Source organism: Gallinula chloropus, assembly GCF_964237585.1.
Source record: "Gallinula chloropus genome assembly, chromosome: 4".
NCBI lineage: Eukaryota > Metazoa > Chordata > Aves > Gruiformes > Rallidae > Gallinula > Gallinula chloropus.
This window is the reverse complement of record NC_140088.1, coordinates 19,001,195-19,026,092: the sequence shown is the minus strand read 5'-3', so window position 1 is coordinate 19,026,092 and position 24,898 is coordinate 19,001,195. Positions and strand designations below refer to the sequence as shown.

Below are 24,898 nucleotides of genomic sequence, written 5' to 3'. Positions count from 1 at the left end.
TCTTTGTACGTCTTTGTATTAGATTATTACAGAAAGAACAATGTGAACACTGAAAACAGCTTTTGTCAGCTAATGAGCAGCAGCTAGTGGAGGGATGGCATGTTGCTGCCTTTGTCAGCTAAGGAGCAGCAGATGGTGCAGACTCAGAGCATGGCACATCATCCCTGCTAAGTGCCTGGCATGACAGCCGCCAGAATTAGGGTCATACCAAATACCCAGCAGTCCAGATTTTTATTCGTAGCTCTTCCAAGAGCTGTTTCTTACATGCCAAGTTAGTGTTCAGCTGTGAGCAAATAGTGGCACACGGTGAATACAGTGACTAGCTGTGTTAGTCCAAGGGCTAAAGAATGTAGGCTGTGGGCTAGAAAAAAAATCCTACACAAGAATAGCCTTGGGGTGATGTGTTCTTGTGTTAGAAACTTCTGGTTCTGACATATTTCTGTTTCCAGTTGCCACAGTTGCTCACTCAAAGGTAAAACAGGTTTTAGAGTCAGTGCTAAAGGCTGTGCAATGGAAGCATGTAGAGCATCCCTGGACACATTCAAGGTCAGGCTTGATGAAGCTCTGAGCAACATGAACTAGTTAAAGATGTCCCCACTTACTGCAGGAGGAGTGGACTAGATGACCTTTAAAGATCCCTTCCAACCCAATGCGTTCTATGTCTGAACAACAGGCCATCATCTGTGATCGTAAGAATGTGCTGCCAATACACCTCTGTGAGGGCTAGTGAGAGCTGGTCTCTGTAGGAACATCTGGAACTGCAGTAGTAAAAAGCTCATTTTGTCAGCAGCAATCCGTCTTCATCAGGCTTTGCTCAGATTGTCCTTCAGACAGTCTTTATGTGCAAGTCTTCTCCATGGGGGAGAACATCATCATTAAATGAAGTGCTGCATGAAAATGATCAATTTTAACTAGCATTCCCCAGGCAGGTACTGAAGCCACCTGCCAAGCAGTCCTGTGTTAAAGGCTAGCCTTGTCTCCTGCCTGAGACACATGTGTTTGCAGGGACACTGCAGTTGTGGGTTGCACTCTGCATGGTCTGGTGAGTGAAGCTTTTCTGGAGTCCTGCACCAACAGGCTAACTCTCATAGCCTTGAAGGCTGTGACTCGTACTTGAGAAACCAATTTAATCCAGGCATCCAGCAGATCGGGTGGGAGCCTTTCTGTTTCTTTATTAGGGAACTAAAGCCGTTGGGACCCATACTGAAGCCAGGGTCCTGATGACAGGTACTCTAGGAACTTCTAGATCTGGTAGGCTACATGCAGTAGTACAAAGATGAGGTCTGAGGAAACTTAAATTTTCTTTTCATGTCAAATTCCTTAAAGTGTTTGGGGGAGTTTTAATAAAGCATAGTTCGGAGTGTTTTCTATCTGTGTCTTTATGGCTGGGACCATGCTTCTGTTGGTTTTGGTAGGTTAGCAGAATAATATTTGAGAGTGCTGTAATTGTTCTTTGCTGATGTGTTGGCATCTTAGCTCTTGATTTAATCTTTTTTCTATCTCTTAACCATGTTCTTGGTTTTACCCTGTAGAGTTTGGACTGTGTGTTTATATACAATAAAAATACTCTATTTTTTCATATTCCATTCTGGTCTATCTTTTCTGTGTTTGGTATACTATCAGTTCCATGAAATCTATCGAAATGAACACAGTGTTTTCTATAAATGCTTTGTAGCCTGAGAAGATTTAAAAAATCTTCTGGTGTCACCAGGAGGTGGAGTGAGGGGGTGGGAAATTCAAAGTGTTTTTATCTGCACACTTCCTCTTACTTTTCATCCGCCCTGCACTGGTGGGGAATTCGACTGGATTAGTAGTATATTTTATTTTGAAAACACAGCCCATGATGATGATAATTTTTAAGTTTCCCCAAGGTTTCCTATACCTTATTATTCCATCTCAAGTTTAAAAACTGACTACTAGACAAATGTTTACTGCTCCCTCTTGTGTTCACTTGCAAACCGGTTTTACTGCTCTCTATATGTTCAGAAATGGAGAGTCTGCGGATAAGTATTCGTAATAAACAACTACACACAGTTGTGGATGAGTAATATAAAGAGTCTATTCACCAGAATGCTAAATGAAACCCACACTCTGCAATTAGCAGTCTGAGTTTCCTACATTATGTGAAGACTCTTTTCCTGTACTCTAAACCTTTCAGTTGGGAAACTTAATCTCTTAAAGAACAAAAGCACGTTGGTTAGATTTTTGTATTCAGACTGTTACTTCAGATACATTTTGACTGACTTAATTATATCCAGTTTCTACAAAAGAAGTAGTTTTTGAGTAACTGGATGTATTAAAAGCTTCACAGCATCAGAGGGGTGGAAATAATTTTAAAAAGCAAAAAACCCACTGAAACCAAAGTTTCAAAGCTGAGGAAATTGCTGTCATTGGAGAAGCTCTTGGGCTCAAGAACTCCTAGATTGCTTGGTGCAGCTGCAGTAGGAAGGAGGAGGATCGACTTGGGGACTGCACCAGCTTCAAACAAACCATGTGCGTGGAAGCCTCAGATGGGGACTGTCAGACTGCCTTGTCCTGCACTCTTTGATGTGGGGTAGATTTCAGCAGAAGGCCTTTAGATTTGTTGCTGTTTACTGCTTTAAAAAATAAATGAATAAAAATTTCCATGGAGTTTTCACTCTATCAGGAGCGTGCTTAGGATCTGCCCAACAAGATGATCAGAAACTGGAGTTACAGTAAGGCATATGTAAAGATTTATAGTAAAGCACACCCATACTCTTCCCTTTTTAAGTCCCAAAATTAAAATGGAGGCACAATACAAAATTTCCTCACAAATGGTTATTACTACCAGTCCAGATAATTCTGGTGACAGTCTGGGTTTGGGTGTTTGTCCTCTCCTTTCCTTATGCTTTGCTGTGAATTCATCAGATTCATGACTTCCATACTGCTAAATTCTAGTAGCCACTTTAAAAGACATAGAGAAAAAGTCTCATGCACATAATGAGTTCTGTGGACTCTGTAAACTATTTAATGACTGCTTATTGTGATAGTACAATTATTACATCTGAAGATATTTTGCTTGGGTTTAGCCACTCAGCAGAGTCAGACTAATGAATGGCTTTCCTGTACAGGAACAAAGGGCACAAAATAACTCTGGCCACTCTCCTTTTAAATGCTAGGCTTTAGGCTCAGTAAGCAGAGCTCAGTGAACTGAAGAATGAGATGCAGCGTTTTGTTAATAAGAAATGTCTGCCCAGTTCAGAAGTAACATCAGTAAACTCTAGGGATTGTCTGGACCATCTGAGACCTGGAATTACAGTAGTGGGCCAAGACCCTGGTAGGACTAATCCTATCCATCTGTAAAGACTACTGACTCTGAGTTATTTAATATATTGTTGGCCAAAAAAATTATCCTTAAAGCATCAGTTAAAGCCTGGTCTTAACTAAGGCTAATGCTGTAGAAGGTGAGGGGCAGGGTGATATTTTCTGTACACATGTTCAGATTTTTTTTTGGACTGTCCCATCATGTGTAAAGGTGAAGTAATTTTATCTGTTGTACTTCAGCTTTGAGAAGTTTCCAGTGCTGGTTTCTGATGTTTGGCTTCTTTCTTGTTAGCTAAGAGCTTAGAGTAGTGGGAGCTAAATAGCTGTGAAGTATGTATTGTATCAAAGCTCACCAGGATTTGGAAAAGATAAATAAGCAAGTAATGAATACTTGCAGCTAAGTGTTTCAGCATCCTGTCTTTTAAAAAAACAAGTAAATCACTTTGTTACATTAGAGGATATTTTTTTTGTATGATTATTCTACTATAATTCAAAAGTATTAGAGCTGACCTTGTACTCTTCAAATCCATATTCACTCCTTGGGGAGGTTTGAAGTGGCTGTGACATGGCTCATGGCACTCATCAGAAGCTTAGGTGGCTGTGAACTTTAGTCATTGTGTGTAGTTCTGGAGATGGTGATAAGCTTCTGCTGCAAATGGATGTGCCCAAAGACAGCTGGATGGTTGATACACATAACTGAGCTGGGAGCTAGCTGTCAAAGACTGATTTAATGTGCTCTGAAACCCCAGGAGAATGAAGGAGGATAGTAGAGGCCCAAGGAACAAGATAAAAGCACAGAGATAAATATGAAAGCAATATGTTGAAATAACTAGTATAATTACAACAACTTGGATACTTTAAACTATGTATTCCTTCTAAAATCTGTGTGAAATGGTACAAGTGTGAGGCTTGTAGTTTATTTATTGTATGAGTATGATTGATTGGGGAATTTAGCTTTCCCTATAAACAGGGCTAATAGTCTACCTTTGTGATGCCCTACCTTACACTACATCTCCATCTAGTGCATTTTAAATGTCTACAGAGAAACCACAAGTCTGTAAGGAAATCTAAAGTAGGCTTTTTTTTTTTTTGACTAATTATGGCATGGGGTGGTGTTAATATATGGAAGGAGAAAAGGGCCAGGACTGAGGAAAAGAGAAACATTTAACCAGAGCTAGCACTCTGGAAGGACCATGGCAATAAGAAGTTGTGGTCAAAGTAGGTCTTTTGTATTTATGTTAAAGATTGTTGTGTTCTAGGATCCCAGGTTTCTGTGTGTTGTGCAAACACACAATCTTACAGAACTGTACAAAAAGAACCTTTAGTGGTCCCATTCTTCTTATTTATAATCTGATAATAATTTGTGTAAAAATGTGTTCTTTAGAAAAAGGCTAATGAAACTAACTAGAAAATATAGCAGAAAGATAGGAATTCCTCTATAAAAATAGTTGTGTGTGTTGTAGTTGTACATACATACCTATTGGAAGACCTCTGGACTTCTGTTCACAACTCATAATCACTAATGGCCCCTGTTTTTTTCTCACTGCTTCCTGCTGTCTCCTGGTTGACCCAGAATACTAGTTGCAGTAGACAAACATCAGAAATCTTAAGCAAAGCTGAATATTAAATAGTGCATGAAATGAGTGTCTACGTTAATTGGGAAGATGCTGTAAGCCAGCTGCTGATTTTTGACAGTAACTCAGATCGTTCTCAAACTTGGAATATGTGAAACTGGAATTAGCTCTTGTTTTCGCCCATGATTAAGGGACCAACTGCTTAGTAGTTATGATAAGATTTATAATTAAGTGATCATGTTTCATTTGAAGCTTCACTACAGAACTTTACACATAAGAACTGGTGCTATAACTACTTACATGTGATCGCTTTTTATGCAAGCGGGATCAAGAAGGTTTGTGGTGCTAATTGTTTAATCCTGTTGATGGTCTTCTCTAGATGGGGGTCAGTAAATAGCCCAATTTAGAACTTGGAATTAAGACAACTTTAACAGTTGGATGGAGTCAGTGGCACAGTTGAAATAAAATGATCAGGTAGCTACAGCCCAGGATGGCGTTGAGGGATCGTAGCCCATCAGGAACACTGTTGTTCTCTGAGGAGGGTTATCCCTGCAAGGGCAGCATTCTGTCCTGCCTGTATGCATCCTGAGTAACTCTGAAGTTGTGCTTAACTTGTATGGTATAACAGCTGATTTAGAGTTTGTACTTTCCTATGATATTATTGTTCAAGTTGTTTAATGAAGAGTAGCTAAAATCTAAACACTTCTTTTAGTGAGAAATTGCTTTAATGAACATCTGAAAAACAAGCTTTTTGTTTGTGCTTTCTTCTGTCACCTCTCCTGCTTTGTAATGATTTTGAAGGACTGAAATGTACAGACTTCTAGCCTCTGGAAGATTACTTTAAGGGCTTTCTGTCTGACAAGAAGTAAAGGCCACTGACCCATAGCAGTCCAACTTTCTCTTTTTTCCCCTTTTCAAAGGAAGCAGTTTACTCTTCATAGCTGCAGCAGGCTTTTTTTACTTCAGCACTGACCTTTCTCTCTTACTGTAAACTATAGTGTAAATATTGCCCACGTAAGTGAGGCATAGGTTACTATGCTGGAGGCAGTCTCTGATGTTTCCTATGGGCCTAACTTCACTACTTTTAAAGGCAGCATTTTTTTTTTAAGAAAGCTGATTTCCAGCTTATTTTCTCTGAGTTTACATTAGTGGTTTTTAGCAACCCTTTAACCTGAGTGTTTAAACAGGGAGCAAAGATAAGAGTGACCCAAGGGCTTTTTGTAGGTGTGGAGAATGCTTTAAAGTTGACTCTGTTTTGCATCAAAACTCAGTAAGTTAAATAGTTGTTTTGTCTGGAATTGGAGAACTTCTGGTGTAGTAGAATGTTGGGTGGATTTTATCCTGGGAATAGTACTCTGGTGCTAGGTTTCTTTCTAGATTGGAAAAAGCAAGGAGAAAGAGTGAAACATGGCCGTGATGTTCTGCAAGATGGTTGTGTAGGAGCTCTGTGAGCCAACAAAGGATGCCTTTGCCCTCTGTGCTGAAGCAGCTGAATGACTGCAGGTAGTGCTGGCTTTCCCACCTGCAACTAGATAAAAAGTACTGTAGGGTCCAAACAGCAATTAACTAAGCCAAAATAACTGTATTAACTGGGTCAGTACTTACATCAGTTCTTGGCGTGAAAGGGATCATATCCTGGTGCCATACTGCTTGTGTTACGTAGTGTAGTAAAATTGAACCTTCTTTTCTTTGTGAATAGAAGGTAAAACCTGTTGTTGCATGCAAGTAATCAAGTTTTGATTAGCTGAATAAATCATCATCTGTTGTTGGATTGAGGTATGTGGGTGTGGAGCAGCATAAAGTTATTTTGCCTGATTGCTACCTGGGGGGTTCTAAGGCAACTACTGGCATTCAGAGATGCTGATGCTTAAATACAGTGCAGTTAACTTCTAGCTGCAGGTTGTCACAAAATGCCTGCTGCCAGGCTGCCACACCCTGTTTCCCTCACTCCACATTGCAAAATAACTGAGAAACGTTTCAAAATAGAAATGCTTGTAGAGTTAAAAGAAGGAAATGTGCCTGTCCTAGAGGCAGCATCATGCAAGAGGTGCCTGTTGTGTGCTCTCCTTGATTCTGTTGGACAGAGTAAGCAGTGACGAGGTGTGACATGCTGGAGGTGTGGACTAGCTAGCTGGCTCAAGGGTAAGGACTCTGTCAGAAAGTTTCTTCCCTGAAGTTTTGTTAGCAGGACTGTGCACTGACTTCTGTAAGATAAATTTAACCTGTTATAAATGTATAATGTCCTCTCTTGAAGCATTGTGTCATAGTGGGGCACAACTCTAAAATTTTACTGTGGTATCTAAACAGTAGTTTAGTATCTACTTAGTTTCATATGACAGGTTGGTTTTTTCCCCCCCCAAGAAGTTGGGCCATGCCATCTTGTCCTGGCTGTATTTGTCAAATCTGTAGACCACAACTGCTCTCACTGGTAATTAGGGAAGACATTTAATGTCTTTGGTGCTCTATCTGTGGAAAGAAAAATGACCTGTGCATAGGGGATCTATTGTAACCTTTTAGTTCTGTTTTAAGTCCTTGTAGCCGAGTCAAGAGTGTCAGAACTGCTTTTATACAAGGGTGTATCTATATACATTACAGTACAAGGTTTTACATGTTATATGCCAAATCTGCCTTTTTTCTTCCCTGCTGTTGTTCATCTGTGCTGAGAAATAAGCTGGGTCTGTTCAGCCTGGAGAAAAGAAGGCTTAGGGGGGACCTAATTAGTGTTTATAAATATCTTAGACTTGGGATGCAGGGGGAATTGGCCAGCCCGTTTTCAGTGGTCTGTGGGGACAGGACTAGGGGCAATGGCTGTAAGCTGGAGCATAGGAAGTTCTGCACCAACATGCGGAAGAACTTTTTCACAGTGAGGGTGACGGAGCAGTGGAATAGGCTGCCCAGGGAGGTGGTGGAGTCTCCTTCTCTGGAGATATTCAAGTCTCGTCTGGATGCCTATCTGTGTAATGTGAGATAGGGAGCCTGCTTTGGCAGGGGGGTTGGACCCAATGATCTCTTGAGGTCCCTTCCAACCCCTAAGATTCTGTGATTCTGTGATTCTGTGAAATTGATTACACTTCTTGAAAAATAGTGCTGTTTCACACTAGCTACCCTCAAGATAGCAGTTTTTCATCTGTTAATGCTGTAAAGCCATGCCTGCAAACTGTTACTTCTTTGGTGGAATATACAACCAGTCCTGATGGGAAGATACAAATTTTTTTAGAGCCTTGAAGGAAGGGGGTGGGAGGATTGATTTCTGCATAGCATAAGGAGTGACTTCACACACTCACACGTACAACTGCCAAAATAGTTTTCTTGAACTTAAGCAAACCCACTTGAGAGTAATGGTTGGCAAGCTTATGCAGCAGCCATCAGTTCCCTGCCACCAGTGGTGGATTTTGTATTTGCTGTATTTCTGCAATTGCATCCAGGCTGGATCTGCTATTTGAGTAGCCTTTCTTTAGACACAGTTTTGTAAGTTACAGTTCAATTTCTTGCTGTATTTCAAGTGTCAGTCCTTACCCCTTCCCCTCCGATGTGTGGTCTCAGTTTCTCAGGATTTGGAGACCTGGGCTTAGGAAGACTTGCCAGTTCTTTGGAAAAAGAAAAAAACCTTTCCCTTCCTCTAGATCATGAGAGCCACACATCTGTGTCCTTTTTCACTTGTCATTTCCTGATATCCTGGTAATTTTTTATTACCCTGAGCCTGTTTCTGCCAAGTGTAACAGGAGGATATAGTTTGCAAAGATAATGCTGTCCTTGAAAGCTTGTCAAGGCTCCAGTCACTGAAGGAGCCGAACAGGTAGCTACTGTTAAATAAACATAAAGATTTTCACATACAGATCTGCCTGAAAACTTGCTATCTGTGCATCAGAAGACACAATGATGAGCAAAGGAGAAGAAACCTTTTTTGTAAGCCATGTAATGAGAGTAGAAATTGCAGGAGTACTGTGTAAAGTGCAGCATGTACCTAGAATCTGTTATAGGCAGTCGTGATCCATATATGTATGTTACTTGTGAGGGTGCTGAAGACCTGCAGGAAATAGATGTACTTTTCAAATTAAGGGATCTCCAGAGATCATTGCAGAATGGGAAAGTGTGTTTCTGCTCAGACAGAAATGGTTATACTTTGCATAGGAGCTCCATGAGCAAGAACTTGCTTGAAAACCTTGGGAAAACTGTGCCAGAGAACAAGGAGGATGTCAAATTAAAAATAAAGCAGAAATTTCCTAGTTGAGTTCTTCCAAGTCAGGGGCATGGCTTGGACTATGCCATTACTGGTTTCTCAGTTTTCCTGCATTTATGCACAGTGTATGAGAAATGCATTTTGTGTCTTGAATTAGAACTTGAAAAAATGAGTTCCGTTGTGTGAGATTTGTGTCTAGTAAACCACTAGCTGTGAGACTACTGAATCACTATAGCATTCGAAATCCTATTTTATCACATATAAATGTAAGTTTGGATTGCAATTGGTTTGTGTATATATCGTGCCTGTTGGAAATACGGAGAATTTACATTTGGGTTTGTTGTTTTTTCCTTCCTTCAAGCTTACAGAAAAGCCAACAACAAAAAGTAGACTACGTAAAAGGGAAACTTAGAGGTAATTTGAAGATGTTTAGTTTGTTGTTTGGTTTTGGTCTGGGACTACTAGTAAGTGCTGTTATGATAAACAGTTATTCTAAAACAATTTTCTCATCTCTGGCTGCTGTTTCTAGGGGAGGAGGATATCACAGAATCATAGAATCTTTAACATTGGAAAAGACCTCTGAGATCGATCATCAAGTCCAACTGTCAGTCCAATACCACCATGCCAACTAAACCATGTCCTGGAGTGCCATATCTACATGCTGTTTGGATACTTCCCAGGGATGGTGACTTCACCAACTCTCTGGGCAGGCTGTTCCAATGCCTGACTATCCTTTCAGTGAATAAATTTTTCGAATATCCAATGTACACCTTTCCTAAGGCAACTTGAGACCATTTCCTCTTGTCCTATTGCTAGTTACTTAGGAGAAGTGACCAACTCGCACATCACTACAACCTCCTTTCAGGTAGTTGTGCAAAGTGCTAAGGTCTTCTCCCTCAGCCTCTTCTTCTCCAGGCTAAACACCCCCAGCTCCCTCAACCGCTCCTCAGAATACCTGTGCTCCAGACCCTTTACTAGCTTCGTTGCCCTTGTCTGGACATGCTCCAGCACTTAAATGTCCTTCTTGTAGTTAGGGGCCCAACACTGAACACAGCACCCAAGGTGTGGACACAGGAAGAGGTGTGGATGTAGAAAAAGGTGTGGAAAGAAAATGTTGTTCCAGCATATTTTGTTTCTTCCTGATGTTGTCAAACTTTAAATACTGCTTATGATTTTACTGAGCTAGCTCAAGGTACTGCAGCAGGTGTGCTTGAGGCCTTCTTACTGTGGTGACCAGGACAGGTGAGGTTGCTGTAATGTGTGTCATACCTGAAATGGAGTTCCTACAGCATTCACCACAGCTTGTAGTTCTGGTCAGGAAGGTGCTGGCACATGAAATCTGCTCTTCAGAAGACGAGACGCTCAGGTTTGCATAATTCTCAGTTTGAAGTCTGTCTGGAAGAGTAACGCTATAGTAGATGGTCCATATTAGAAATCTTAAAGTAAATCACCTTGGAGCCTTAATTTGGCAGGATTTTCAGAGATGGCAAAGGACATATCTAAATATGGATTTGCCAGAAAGTTGATAGCCTCTGTATCCAGACCCCAGGCTGAAGTAAACCTGCTTGAAGAACTGAGATCCAGTAAATGTCAACAGGGACAAAATCACAGTTGAGTTCTCCTTTCCTTATTTCTTCTCCCTATTCTCTCTTAGGAACTGTTCTGGCTCAAAATACATCTCAAAAAAGGAAGTTTTCCAGAGGCAATCATTTGGTCTGGGGAATGTAAATGCACTGCACAATTTTGAAAATATGTTAGCTTTTGGGGAGAGAAACAGCAAAAACCATAACGTGAAGCATTGGGCGCCTCTTTGCAGATGTGTGTGATTACCACGTGCTCCCAAGCAGCAGCTTGGCTTGCTGGTTAGCACATAGAATATTGGTAAAACGTTACTTCAGCCTTCTTGCTTTGGTGATGGTCTAGGAATTTGCTCCTGAGGTGTTTGTTTTGCTGCTTTTGTTTAAAGTCTGGGCTGTGGTACTGCATCATACCTTGTGGTCACTGAGTTACTTAAGCTGACATCACTGTGCCTCAACATGTAACACAGGGTTTCCCTTTGAAATTGTGTGAAGAATTGCAGGGGTCTTGGATGTCTTGGTTGAGGGTTTTCCATTGCGGGTGGTCGGCAGCTACTTCAGGGTAATTTATCACCTGTTTTCCAGGTTTTTCCAAAAAGTAATGGCTCCCCCCAGGCAGACCTTGGTTATTCTTCAGAAAGAGTGGTAGTTGAATATGGGATTTTGGTGATACATCCTGCCTTATACTTTATCTTCCTAACTGAAAACTACTGGTGTAAATAAAGAAAAGCATGTAGGAACTGCAGGACGTTGCTTTTTGACAATGTTAAATCAAGTGAGAGTTACTGCAGCTGTGGTTTAAGACAGTTTATATGCATTCTGCTAAGCAATGGAAGAAGGCTTTGCTACAACTGCACTTAGTTTTTTAACCCTGGAAGATTCCTTCCAAATTAATACCGAAGCTGTTTGTCCCTATTGAAGTATAGGGGTTTTTTGTCTGTACTTCAGTTGTCCCTGACCTTGTCCTGACTTTATAAAACTGCACAGCTTGGAGTATTGATATGCCATATGGCTACATAAAAAGACTGACTGTCACTCTGATCTGCAGATCTGTCACATCTCAAAACCTGAGAGTTGTAAATGCATCTTGTACGTTTGGTGTAGGAGTAGGAAATATCTAAAGACCCCACAGGTTATGGAGCTGGCCTCTTTTTCTGGTGTCCTCCCATCAGTGGTCTGTGCATGCGCATGTTCACATCGCGCTGTACACACCTTCTTGCAGTTACCAGCGTGCTTTTCCTGCAGTGATTGGTTTTCTGAAGAGTTCAGCATCCTGTGATGTGCTCCATCATGGCATGTGCTAATTTGAAAAAGCAAAAGGGAGAGAAAAAAGTCTAACCACACATCTCGTTGAATTATTTTTTTTTTACTTTGGGAATTGCTTTGATCTAAGCTGGTGATACCACAAGACTTAACTGGTGTTTGCCTTGAGCATCGTGGTGGGAGCATCTGCATCAGTCTAGCTTAAGGCAGTGTTCTGTACTTACCGTGAAGAGCTGCTGTGCAGTGAAGTAAAAAATGTGAAGCACTTGAGATCATAATGAGATTCTGTAATCATTTGTTTAACACATTTTGATGCTGTAGCTAATATTTAGTATTATATGAAATAACTGTGCTGGTACTATGACATAAATGTAGTTTACATCCTGAAGAGCTGTATAATGGATGATGGAGAGAAGTATAGCAAGAGATGCAATTCATATAATTCATGTTCTTTTTGCACCCAATTTTACATAAAATGTACTTAATAAAGGGAGTACTAGTTATAGCATTTGCTTTTTGAGTTTGATGTTTACAGCCTGAAAAATACTTTAATGAAGTTCTTGTGTTGTTCTCATAAAGATGCTAACTTGCTTGACATGTCTGTAGTCCTCCTCTCCTCCAGATGTTGCCTTACTCTTTGTACACTTGTGTTTGCCCAAGTTTGCTTCCAGATCCCAAATTCTGTGAACTTGCTGCCACATTCATTACCTCTGTCCCTTGGGGTCGTCACTGTTTGGCTTCTCTGAGCAAGCAAGAGAAACTTGGTGGTACACAAAATGTAGACATTTGCTGCTATTTAGTATCTGTGGACTCAGCATGGTGTACAGCTACGGGTTGGGTAGCTGTGGTTGGACAACCAGTCCAACTTGACTTTTGCTTCCAAGAGTCATTTGTCACATGAGGACCTGTCTAGGTGTCTGACTGCTGGAATTTTGCTGGGGGCAATGACATTTACAATAGGCTTCCATGCAAAGAGGAGATAGTTGCTCTTGAGTTTCTTGTGAAGTATGTCCTCTATTTTAATATTTTTTCTTCAGTGTTTCTAAGTTGGTCAAATTCACTTGGGTCTTTAAGGGATAGGTAGAAGTACCTGGTTGTCCAATTTACAAGCTTGTAACTCCAAAGCATTGAGAAATTTAAATTTGTTTGGAAAGGCCATTTGACTTGTTTTAAGTTTCAGTCATTCTGATAATTGTACAAACTGGGAAAAAGTCAGCCCAAGCAAGTGAAATCGAAGTAGTATGGCAGTGGAAAGCAGGCAACAGGGCGCTTGGAAGCCATGGTCATTAGTACCACCAGTGCTGCCTAGGGTACCTAAACCTGTACTGCTACAAAAGTATCAGCTCTAACTTTTGTAAATTGTTTCCTTCACCTTTACACTCTTCTGTTTGTCTCCTCTCCCAGCCAAAGCCAAGTCCAAATGCGGTGCCACGTTCTTCCCCTGTGCTAGCGGGATCCACTGCATCATCGGTCGCTTCCGGTGCAACGGCTTTGAGGACTGTCCCGACGGCAGCGATGAGGAAAACTGCAGTAAGTGTGAGCCTGCTTGCAAGTGAGGGCACTTCTTTTTCTTTCAACTAATTAATACTTGTTAGAAAGGAAGCATTCGTTAGCCTTTAGTTTCTGAGTCAAATAGCTCCCACCCGTTTACAACACAGACGATCCTTGTGTTCTCACTTTTTAAATGCTAATCTCTCTTTTCCTTTACTGGGCTTTCTGGGTTGGTTGTTGTGGGGGGTTTTTTAAGGTCCAACTCAGTCTTGGTTTGTATATAATGCCTCTGTGATACTTCAAGCCCCTTTTCAGCGTTGAAAGGAGACTTAAACTGCATGTTTGCTTTGGACAGGTTCTCTGTACTTAAATGTAAATAAAATTGGGCAAATATTAATTGTGACTCCAAATTGTTTAGCTTTTTTTTGTGATTAAAGAATATGACATGTTTGTTCATCAGCACATGTAGATTTCATTGTTTATACGTGTTCTCAAACAACAAAAATGCAAATAAAAGGATGTTTACTGAAACAGGTTCTGGGAAGGAGAAGGATGTTCTCAAAGTTAGATAAGCCTGCCAGTGCACACGCTTGAGCGGCTGCTCAGCATTTTGCAGGGACCTTGCAGCAGAGAGACTATCTGAAGTACTACTTGACTTGAACTAAACACCCTGTGTGTGGCTGCACAGATCTGTTTGCATCTGTAGGTCTAGCAGGGGTCTATCAGAGCATAAGGGAAAGTTACATTCGATCCCACAGCTCTGTTGCTATCATCAGGAGCTGGTAAAAGCATGGGGTCTGTAGGCGGAAGCTTGGAGCATATACTTGCTCATTGTCTTGTTGGAGCACTGAGTTTTACCTCTTAATGACTTCTAAAGGTCAGGAGGAGGACAACAGACACTAGTTTTCAAGATAATAAAAAGGGTGTTCTTTAGAGTGATCCATCACTGTTTGTTTCTGGGAGGATTTGCCTTTGTTGTTGTGCCCTTTACCCAGCATGAATGTCTCTTGAGGTCCCATCTGTTGTGGGCTAAAGCAACTGGTTTGGGCCGGGGAGGACTGTGATACAGACAGCACCTCTGCAGAGCAAGTGAAGCTAGGGAAAGACTTTGGGTTATGCTTTTATAAGTGAACTAGAAAGAAGTTGAGGCCGTAGAGTGACAAGTGGCAGGTCTCAGCTGAAAACACACCAGCTCCTGGAGCTAGTTATGAATGACGTAATTTCTCATGAGCTTCCAGTATGTAGCTCCAATGGGACCTTCCTGCTGCTGATAACATCCAGCTAATTCCCCTGTCTCTCCATGCTATTTAAGCACACACTTGGTATTTTCTGCATATCCAAGTATCTGGTCACTGTTTTGCTTATATAGAGGAACAACACTGTAGGCCCTTAAAGTAACCTGGAAAATCAATATGCTATGCAAGTGTGAAGCAATTTCAGACCAAAGATTTACCATGTTTGTTAAAGGTGCTTTTAAGGAGCTGGTGGAGTTGTTGTGGTTTAATAATAATAATGCAAGAATATACAAAACAAGTGATGCTCAGCACAGTTGCTCCCCACACCACCTGCTGACTGATGCCCACCTTGTTCCCAAACCACAGCCCTCCCTGGCAAAGTCATCCCCAGTTTATATATGGAGCATAACATTACATGATACAGAGCTTTGGCTAGCTGGGCTCAGCCATCCTGGCTGTGCCCCCTCCAGCTCCTTGGACACCTCCTGGGGAAGGCTGGTGTCTCCTCACTAGCAGGACCTGGGACGCTGAAATGTGTTCAGCATTGTATACACTTAACCAACAATTAGACATTAGTGTGTTATCAACATTATTTTCATACTAAATCCAAAACACAGCACTGGACCAGCTATGAGGAAAAAAATTAACTTATACCAGCCAAAACCAGGACTGGATTGTTTATTATATGTACTGCAGGTTATAGGCGTGGCAGGTTTTAAAGTTTTATGGGTTTTTTAAAGATTTTTTTAAAAAGCAGCCCTCAAGAATAAAAAATAAGAAGCCAGTAAGTATTTGGGAACTGTAATCCCCTTTGTTATTATGGCAGAGAAACACTTTGAAGCAGACAAGGCATCTAAGCAGCTTTTTTTAAGGTTTTCAATTGAAAAGCTGTGTTCTGTTTCAGTTGCCTTGTTACCAAAATCTGACAGGAGTTCAGAGAAGAGTGACAAAAATGATTAAGGGACAGAGAGGGTGATTTGAAGGAGATGTTAAAGACTTCTAAATTATGCATATGTCAGCTAAGCTATTACTATGTTGGGAGATATGGCTATATATGCTGTATGTGAATGGTGCAAACAGTTTTCAAGGAGGGTTTGTCTAGTTATGTATACTGGGCTTGTAGCTAAGAGCAGACTACTGAAATTAGAAAAAAATAAGATGAGTATCAAGGAAACTTCATTGGCAGTGAGGTGCATTGAAGCTCTGAACCTGCTAAAAGTACTGAAAACTGCAATGCTTGAAGTTTTAAATGAAACTGGACGGAGCATCTTACAGTATACTTGGGAGGTTTGCAGTGGGGTGAGGAGGCTGCTCCACCAAAAAGAATCTCCTTAAATACTATTCTGTTTTGGCCCAGTGTTGCACACAGAGCATTATGTGAAAAGATTTTCTGGGAGCTGCTGTAATGCACATATTCAACCCCTTAAAACTACTGAGAAGCTGAGAAATGTCAGCATTGCATTGTATCAGTTCAAAATTGTGAGGAGAATGGGGAGGGTGGAAAAAGGCAGGAGAAGCAGAGGTAGATAAACTGCTGCCTGGCATTTCTCAACCAGGGTTGTTGGCTTATAATATGAAACTTTAGTTGAACTGAGTTTGTTGTAATGGGAAGCAAGTCAGTGGTCATGGTAGGCAGTCCTACCCTCCATATGTCTTCAGTGTGAGCAAATGCTGAGCACGGGACAGTGATCATGCTAGGGGCTGTCATGAAAGGGAACAGAAGGCTTATCTCAACTGGGAGTGGACTAAATCTCTGCTAATTGTAATGAATCCTGTGTGAATTAGAAATTTCAGCGCTCTCTGTTTAGAGAGACAAGGTTGGTTTGCTTGCCAAGTTACTCCCACATATTCAGTGAATTGACCTGTTGTGGTTGCTTAATGGCTGTTTCACTGCCTGGGTAAGGGATTTCTAACGAAAGATCTCACTTTCTCTTTTGCAGCAGCAAATCCCTTGCTTTGCTCTACTGCCCGATTCCACTGTAAAAATGGTCTCTGCATTGATAAAAGTTTTGTGTGTGACAGTCAAAATAACTGTCAAGACAACAGTGATGAAGAAAGCTGCGAAAGCCCTCAAGGTAGGCAGAGGGGTTGTATTCTGTTCCGCGGTATTACACCAACTGCAACTAATGCAGCACAGGCTGCAGAACAGAGGAGACAATTCTGTTGGGTTGCTCTGTGTTGGCTGGAGCTGTGGTTTCCCAACTCTACAGGCAGAGTGAAATGTGTACAGTGTGTGTGCATACACTTCATTTTCAGCACTCAGAAGAGTGGTCTCTTTTCCTGATGAGTAAAAACGCACTTTTGGAGGAAGTGCAGATGATCTGTGATCCAGGGCTCACTGAAGTTGCTGGGAATCCATTTAATGACTTCTGTGACAGACGAATTGGACCCAGAGGGATCGATAATAAAACTTCAGAGTAGTTCAGTGGTCTATTTACCAGACGTGAGTAAATCTGTGTAGCTTAAAGCTTTAGATCCTTCTTGCTCAGTTGCTTTCTCTAAGGAATGTTTCGCTGATGACAACTCTACAGTGAAAGAATTTATTCCTACCCCTCCTTGTTTCCTGTGTTTAGAGAAAAATATAAGGATAGGGAAGAAAATGGTTTGAAAATTGTTGTATATTGAGGGTTGTGAGAATCTCCAAACACAGCCTGTGATATTTTTTCCTTTTACTTATGCTGTACTGTAAGTCTACATCCAGTGCTCCCCAACCTTGTCTTCTGTAACTCAGTACCATAATATTTTATAAAATGTGAAGTACATATGAATGAACTTTGGTTAACAAATAATGTGTTTGGGTACCAGCTGCTAACAAATTTCATGTCTGAGTAACTACTGAGAGATCAGAGTAGGCAAAAAATGGGAGCTGCTGGATATTTGCAGGGGAGATATGAGTGATGTGGTTGGTCCTATAGAAAGCAGAACAGATGAAGAGACAGAAAGGAGGGTGTGAAGGAAGAAGAAATCAGGGAAGTTGAAGAATTACTTTGGCATCTAGCTGCACTGATGATTTAGTCTCTTGCAGAAGAGAAAATAATTCTGAGCTTAACATGATGATATGTGTTCTCAATAGCTCACAGGGAAAGAGGGAAAACACTCCAGCAGTGCCAACTAAACAGGCTATATAACAGTGGTATGTGACAATCTCTTCTGTGCCATTCCTCTGCATAACCTGTGCATTGTTTCCTTTGGCTCCATGTGAGGGCTGAAAGGGGTAATCTTGGCAACTTGCTTGTTGGGTGACATTTCGGCCTGGGAACAGAGGTCTGCTCAGATCAGTGCTTTGGAGAAGGGGGTGGGGGGGGTGTCCTTGTTTCCCCTACCCTCTGTCTGCGTGAGGAGGAACTAGTGAGGCACTAGCACGTGTGTATTGCTGCTGCAGCAGTGCTGCTGCCCCTCTGCTGAAGGCTGAATTGTTTTTTACTACAGGCCTAAGGCAGCCTAATAAGATTAATGTGTGTGGCAAGGTTTCTTGTTGGGTTTGGAGTTTTTTTGGCTTTTGATGCTTAAAGCAGCAGTTGTCTTTTCCAAGGTTGGGATGACTGCTTCCTCTGCAGATTAATTGGCTGGATTGCCTCCAGGTTGTTTGTTGTCATGACAATCTGCTTTTGGAAGTGTCTGTCAGGCTCAGGAGAAGAAAAGAGCTGTATTCCATGGTTACTTTTGTCTTTATCTTTGGCCCTTCTGGAAATGTCAGATTAGTAAGAGGGTTAAGTAAAGTAATTCTCTCTGATTCTATGCATGAAAGAGCCCCAAACAAGGAAGAAGGAACTCTCTTTTTCTCATTAGGACCAGAGCAGTGAAGGATTTGGGCTTTTTAATAGTAATTTTAAAAATAAAACCCAAAACCAACACCACCAAAAAATAAAAGCACCCAAAAATCTCCAAACAAACCCCAAAACATCCAAGTACAGGGTTGGGAATGAGAAGTTCCTGAAGTAAGTTCTGGTTTTGGGAGTATATGTGATTGCCTGTGCCCTTTGGCAGCTCAGAGCCTTCCTGAATTGCCATTTCGCTGTCTGTAAGTGGGCAACGCTCATGTACCTGTCTTTCAAAGTGAGGATTAAACAGTATAATGTGCTTAACTTCCCATCTGAATGTAAATGATGATTCCCTCAGGAGCTTGCAGCTATGGGTATGTCTGTCCTGGCTTCCAAATACACAAACTACTTTGTGTTAATTGAGAATTAGAGGCTACTGTGGACAGTCTTTCATTTCTCACAGTTCTTTCACAGCAGATCCAATTACTGTAATTACAATGAGTTTCATGTTAACACAGTACCCAAGAATCCTGGTCTTTACCCAGAGCGCTTCAGTTCTAGTTCTTAGGGACAAAGCAAAGCAAATCCATAGGGTATTATAAAATCAAAATAGAAGGTTTTCTTCCCGCTAGCTATGTTATGTTCAAAGTGGTGGCTTTAGTTCAGTGTAATTGAATGTAGTTTGACATACAAGATTGCCCTTGTGTGCTATTTTTCTATCTAAAAATGCGTTGATTTAGCAACTGCTAAGCCTCTGAACTGCTGTATGATAGTGTCATTATCACCATTTAACAGTCAGGGAAGAGGGGGCATAGATAGGCTAAATGAAATGCTCCCAGAGTGACATCCTGCCTGGTAGAAGTAGAGCTTTAGCTGTGCTCGTCTGCTTCAGGGGAATGTTGGGAGGTTTAATCAATGTTTGCAAACTGTTTTGAGATACTATGACAACATGTGGAATAGAAGTGTGAAATATTAATTGGTACTTTGCTCTCCTTCTGCTCCTGGGTATACTGACAAGCTTTTTTTAAAATTAACACCTCTTCCTACTCCTCCATGAACTTCAAAGGCCTCCTTCACCCTGCTGTCATTTTGGGAAAGCTCCAGTAGGATATGGGTTCGGTTTATGTCAGATACTCCTCCCTGCATAAAGATCTTTTCAGTCAGAGGGGTCACTCTGCAGGCTAGGAAAGCAGGAATGTGACCCCTTGCTGAAAAACATACTAACCCAGCTTTGACATGGGACACTTCAAAACGTGCCATCCTTGATGAATAATAGCTTTGCTACCACGCTGCATTTTGTCATGTGCCTGAAGCCGTGGTTTATAAAGATTAATTTCCGTCATAGGGTGTGTGTGGGTTCATTTGAGGGGAGGGAGGTAGAGGCCCCAGGATTTAGCTGTGAAAATGGGAACGGGGTCAAACTTTTGAGAACAAGTTCCTGCCTCCTTTCTCCTTACCACTTGTAACTGAGTGGTGCATATCTTACAAAGGTTTGTATGTCATGGGGGAAGTGTCAGTTTAAAAACCTTAACTGTACTAACTTAGAAGCAAGTCAAATAATTCTGCTCTAATTGCTGACAGTAATCATTTGTAGTTCTTGTAGATGCCATGGTAAACTTCAGAGCTGTTTGTGTAATCCTACCCTAGCTATATTTTGGTCATGTCCAGCATTGCAGGAGTATGGCCAGACATTTCCCTTAGTCTAGAATGCAGTGTATTCATCAAAGAATGTGCCTGAGTGTTGAGTTTGGATGGAGGATATAATTTCTTGGATTATCCATGAGTCATATGTATAAATTGGTTTTTTTTAGGGTGTTACTCTAGTTTTAACGCTTGCAGCTATTGGAAATTTCTGCTCCAGGTCTATATTTAATAGGTTTTAATCCAAGAAAGTTCATCATACCTCATACATTTTTTTTTTTCCTCTCATTACTTTAAGAACTCTCCCTATGCCTCAACTGAGCTGTCAGTACTCATCATTCACGGCAGCTACTCTAGGTGTACTCCTTGGGCCGCCTGTTGCTGGGGAGATTTGCTGCTCTGTGACAGCCATCCACTCAACTGGAAGGGAATTCCTTCTCTTTAGTATCTTCAAACAACCATGTTAATAATTGCTTTTTATCTAAGTGTATCTTCACACTACCTCTTCCTTTAGTTTCCCTTCCATTTTGTACTTTTAGTCTAGAAAGCTTTAACACCAGCAAAAGCGTACTGGATATTTTAATTCAATCTCCCTTCCGGGTCACTTCTTTTCTTTCCTTCTAAGTTTGCTAAATACCTTTATTAGCTTTAATCCTGTTGCCTAGGAAAGGGTATTTTATTGGTGTGAGTCTATATTCATTCTGGTGCTGTAGAGAGAGCTTCTTGGCTTCAGTAATGTTCCTACAATTCCAGCTCTGCAGTTGTTAGTAAACAGTACTGTTGTGGTCAAGTTCCAAACCAAATGTTTTGCAAATGTCCTGAAGTTGATTCCTGCCCCGTGTTTCTGCAGTGTATTTGATAATGCCCACTGTTGCACATGTGGATACTTTTTTTTAGCATATTTTTTTCTTTGAATTTCTGTTAGGATTTTTATTTATCACAATATTCTGAAACAGCTTGAGAAGCATATACAGACTTAGAAGAAGTTGTCAAAGTAGCTGTTCTTTCTTCTGTATCATGTATAAATTGCTTGTGTAAAAATTGGCAGCATATTAAAAATGAAAAATTTGACCCTGTGTCAAACAAGTGGAAAGTAGTTCAAAAGGTTGACTTAATAAAATTAATTTTTAAGTGATCATATAAATTCTGTGCTGATAATTTATGTAGATTGCTATGGTCCGTTGGTGGTGTTTACACAATTAGATTGCAAAGCAAAGTGGGTTTGAGAACTGCCAGACAAGTGGAACAGACATACTCTAAATTTCAGTGAATACCACAAAACCTAATTTATGAAACACAAATAGCTCCCAGAACATCCGACTCCGTATGGAGCTTGAACCAGCCCTTTGCACGTTGCACATGGAAATTTTGAAATTCCCAAATGCTGTGGTATCACTTACACGTCCCAAAGCTTTGTAGTCTGATCCTGGCTGCATACATTTCCTTTTATTGAGTCTCTCTCTGACTCATTATTGACTCAGTCTGCAAACTGATGCTCAACTTGCAATTATTGTGCATCAGCTTAGCCCAGATTCAGTCTTCAGCAGGAATTTAATACTTGGAGGCAGACTAAATTGAAGCAGAATTTTAAGGATACAAATAAAATGCCACTGAACGTTTTATTAAATGAAGGCTTTGCCTGAGTGAAATTAGCTCTCCAATATCCCTGTTCCATAACACATAGTATATGGAAATGTTTTTGTCAGCTGTGAATTCCTTCTTTCCTCTGTTCCTTCATCCCCTGATTGAGCCCAGCCTTCTTCCTCTTCCCCGTTTTCTCTCCTCATAAGATTGATTGAGAGGGATCTTGTCCAAAAAATCAATCTACCTGCATGGAGACTAAAGGGTAAGGTGAGCCACAGTAGGCAGATGTTTCTATTTCTTGGTACTGGTATTTCATGACCGATGAGCTCATCTGTGCACTTATTTTAACAGCATGCTGCCTCCCAGGCCAGTCTGTCTGTAAAATGAATTATTGATAACTTTGAACAGCAGATAACAGCAGATGTGTTATTGTAGATGGTCCCAGACTCATTCCAGGAGCATGGTAATTCCTGAATGGGACTGAGAAAGGAATTCTTACTGCACTGTGTGTGGAGGCTTTGCAATTAAAGTGATATAAAATAGATGTGGAGACCTCAGAGTGAGGTCAATGCAGCTGCTATGCGTGGATTTGAGTTGCTGCATCTCACAGCTCCCTCAGCTTGTGAAGATGCCGGGGTTTTGTTGCAGAGCAGGTGCATGTACCTGAGGAAGCACTGTTTCACAGATCAGCACGTTGCTTCTGCAGGCACGTTGGTCTACTGCTTTGGCAGAGTAATAATAGACATGCTGCCAAAATGTTGGGATACCAGACAAGCAGCTGTAAGGTGGCAATAGACAAGCAATGGCTTCAGCTCTTCAGGTGGACAACAAACTTCAAAGGGTGTTTGTGTATCTGGAGGGTGTCAATGCTCTTCACCTGGTCTCCTGTTCACCCACTTCTGATAGCTTGAAGCTCAAAGCAGTTACCCACAGATGATGACTTGGCTAGTATAAAAACCAATTTTCATTATGGAGCTCAAATCTTAGAGAAGGTGTTGTATCACTGGGGGCTCACCATGTTTGTCAACAGCTCTAGCAGGGGAAAAAAAAAGGAAGGAAAAAAAAGACTCTCTGGCAGCAATGACCTTGCTGTGAAAGAAATTCCTTGAAGACAGCAAGGATGGGAAGAAGTGACTGCGTCTCCAGCGCGTATTATGCCTGTTCTGTAGACAGGCATACTTCAGGGTGCTGATAGTCACCCTCCCTCAAGGCACAGCTTACTCCCATGATGGAATTGCCATTTTTATAGGAGTGCCTTATGGGACTCTTGACTTAATCCCATGATCTATATTTTGGGGGGAAGATTTGGGGCTGACTGTACAGTTCTCATGCTGGTTACAAAACCAGCATGTGCAGGTAGTAACCATTTAGCAGCTACTTTCCTTCCAGCCAGTGGCTGATGAGTGGAGCTGGGAATGGGGACTGTCCATGGCATGGGGTTTTTCTTCCTGACCTGTGCAGAAGTGAAATACGAGCCTTTGACAGTTGCGTCCAGATATTTTTACCTTCACTTAGTGGCATTTATGCCTAATTAACAGCTCCAGAAAAAGGTGATGACATAAATACGCAGTTTCTTCGCCTGTGCTTCAAAACCTCAAAACCAGGTGATAAAAAAGAAGACAAGTTTAAAATAAAGGACATTCTTCTTCCCCATTGTTCTTGAAGCTGATTAAATTCTCTCTTGAGCTCTCATTAGTAAAAAAATAATTACTTTCAAGTACGTTTTCCACAAGATTTTAACAGCATGTAGGTTTTTGAAATATACTATATGTATTTGCCAGTGATGCCGTGTCCTGGCTGCTGAATCACATTAACTTTTCATAGATGTCAATGTCATGTAGTTGCTGCTGGACTGCAGGTACCAGCCCCTTGTCTTTCTGTTGTCAGTAGAGGGAATCTAAGTAAGTCCCGGGGTTAATCTTTGACTTGCTGTAAAACAAAATCAATTCCAGGTAAAGTGACCAAGTGCTTTTTCTACAGTAATTGTAGAAAAGGATTATAGCATTTGTATTCAAAATAAAACTTAAATTTTTGTTAGGACAATTTCAGTACTGGGACAACCTGGGTTTTTTGGGGTTTTTTTGGTTGCAAAAGTGTAGTTGTCATAAAAAATGCTTGTCAGGGAGGAGCCACAGCAAAGGTTTCCTGGGTTAAGGGCTGAAGAGGGTGTTTTCTCCCCTTGCAGCTGTCAGCAGTAAACTTGGAAGATGTGACTCCTAAAATGTCAGGCTGCAACTCTGTCCCCAGCTGAAACTAGTTTTGCACATGGTTAAAATCTGCATCTTTTCACAACTTCAGTGGTATCTGGGAAGAATTTGAGACATGAAAACTCTGTCAAAGTTTGTACGTGTGTTCTTACTCAAATGTAAAGCCACAAGCAAAGCCAGCACAAACAGGTGTAAAAGTGTCTCTGTTCAGATGTTCTAGCAGTTTAATACATAATCAATTATGTAATTGACCTAAAGCAGCATCTTGTCAGTGTAGGCAGTCCCCTGGAGCAGGGTTACCAAGGTCTGTTGAAAAGTTTTACTGACATCTGCAGCAACTCCAGGTCAGCCAGATGTGCGTCTGGCTAGAAAGTGTGCTGGTGCAATGCACTTGACTCGTTGGAAGGAGAGCAGCTAGAAATGCAGAACTGTCCTCAGAAATGTAGGCAACCCTATGTGTGTGGGACCTCGATAGGTCTGGGCAGTTTGTGTGTTATTTTGAGAAATCCTTGCTTAGAATAATTTTGTTGTTTGGTTGGTTTGGGGTTTTGCGTGGGTGGGGGGTTTTAAATTTTATTTGGGTTTTCTCTCTAAGTGGTTTCACTGTGATGGCATGGCTACAATTTTACTCTGCCTTACAGAAAATCTGATATTATATCATCTTATAGGAAAAATAAGAGTATGGAAAACTGAATTTGGGGGATACCTCACAGCCGAGCTGGTACTAACCTCAAATAGTGTTTGCCAGACCTCAGTGTGTCTCGGTGCCGGCTCCTTCCAAATGTTCCCAACCCAGGTCAGTGGGAGCATTAACTCTGCAGCTGAAGCAAATGGCATTTGTTTCTTTATTGCAGGTCACGCTTAAGTTCCTATGCCAGTGTGCTGTGCTCATTGTGGACCGTAAATTGTTTCAGTGTTATTTTTAACAGGAACAAGTTGCCAGCCAGGGTTCCACAGAAAAGTATTTCATACTGCCTAGTCTAAAACAAGCAAATGAAACTTGGTAAGTAAATGGATTACCACAAAAAAAGAAAATTTCTTGCCAGGCTTTAGATTAAGCTGAGATTCATCCTCAGCCAAGCACTTCAGTACCTGCAAAT

General features: G+C 41.2%; 1 protein-coding gene across 1 annotated transcript in view; it reads left to right on the top strand.

Annotated features, from left to right (window-relative positions):
• The window catches only part of LDLRAD3 (low density lipoprotein receptor class A domain containing 3), a gene marked incomplete at both ends in the record, with an annotated part of 99,810 nt that overhangs the window by 37,729 nt on the left and 37,183 nt on the right, over nucleotides 1-24,898 (top strand). Inside the window, 2 exons of the mRNA XM_084264231.1 lie at nucleotides 13,284-13,409; nucleotides 16,546-16,680. Of these exons, the coding sequence (XP_084120357.1) occupies nucleotides 13,284-13,409; nucleotides 16,546-16,680 (261 nt within the window). The remainder of the gene's footprint in view (nucleotides 1-13,283; nucleotides 13,410-16,545; nucleotides 16,681-24,898) is intronic.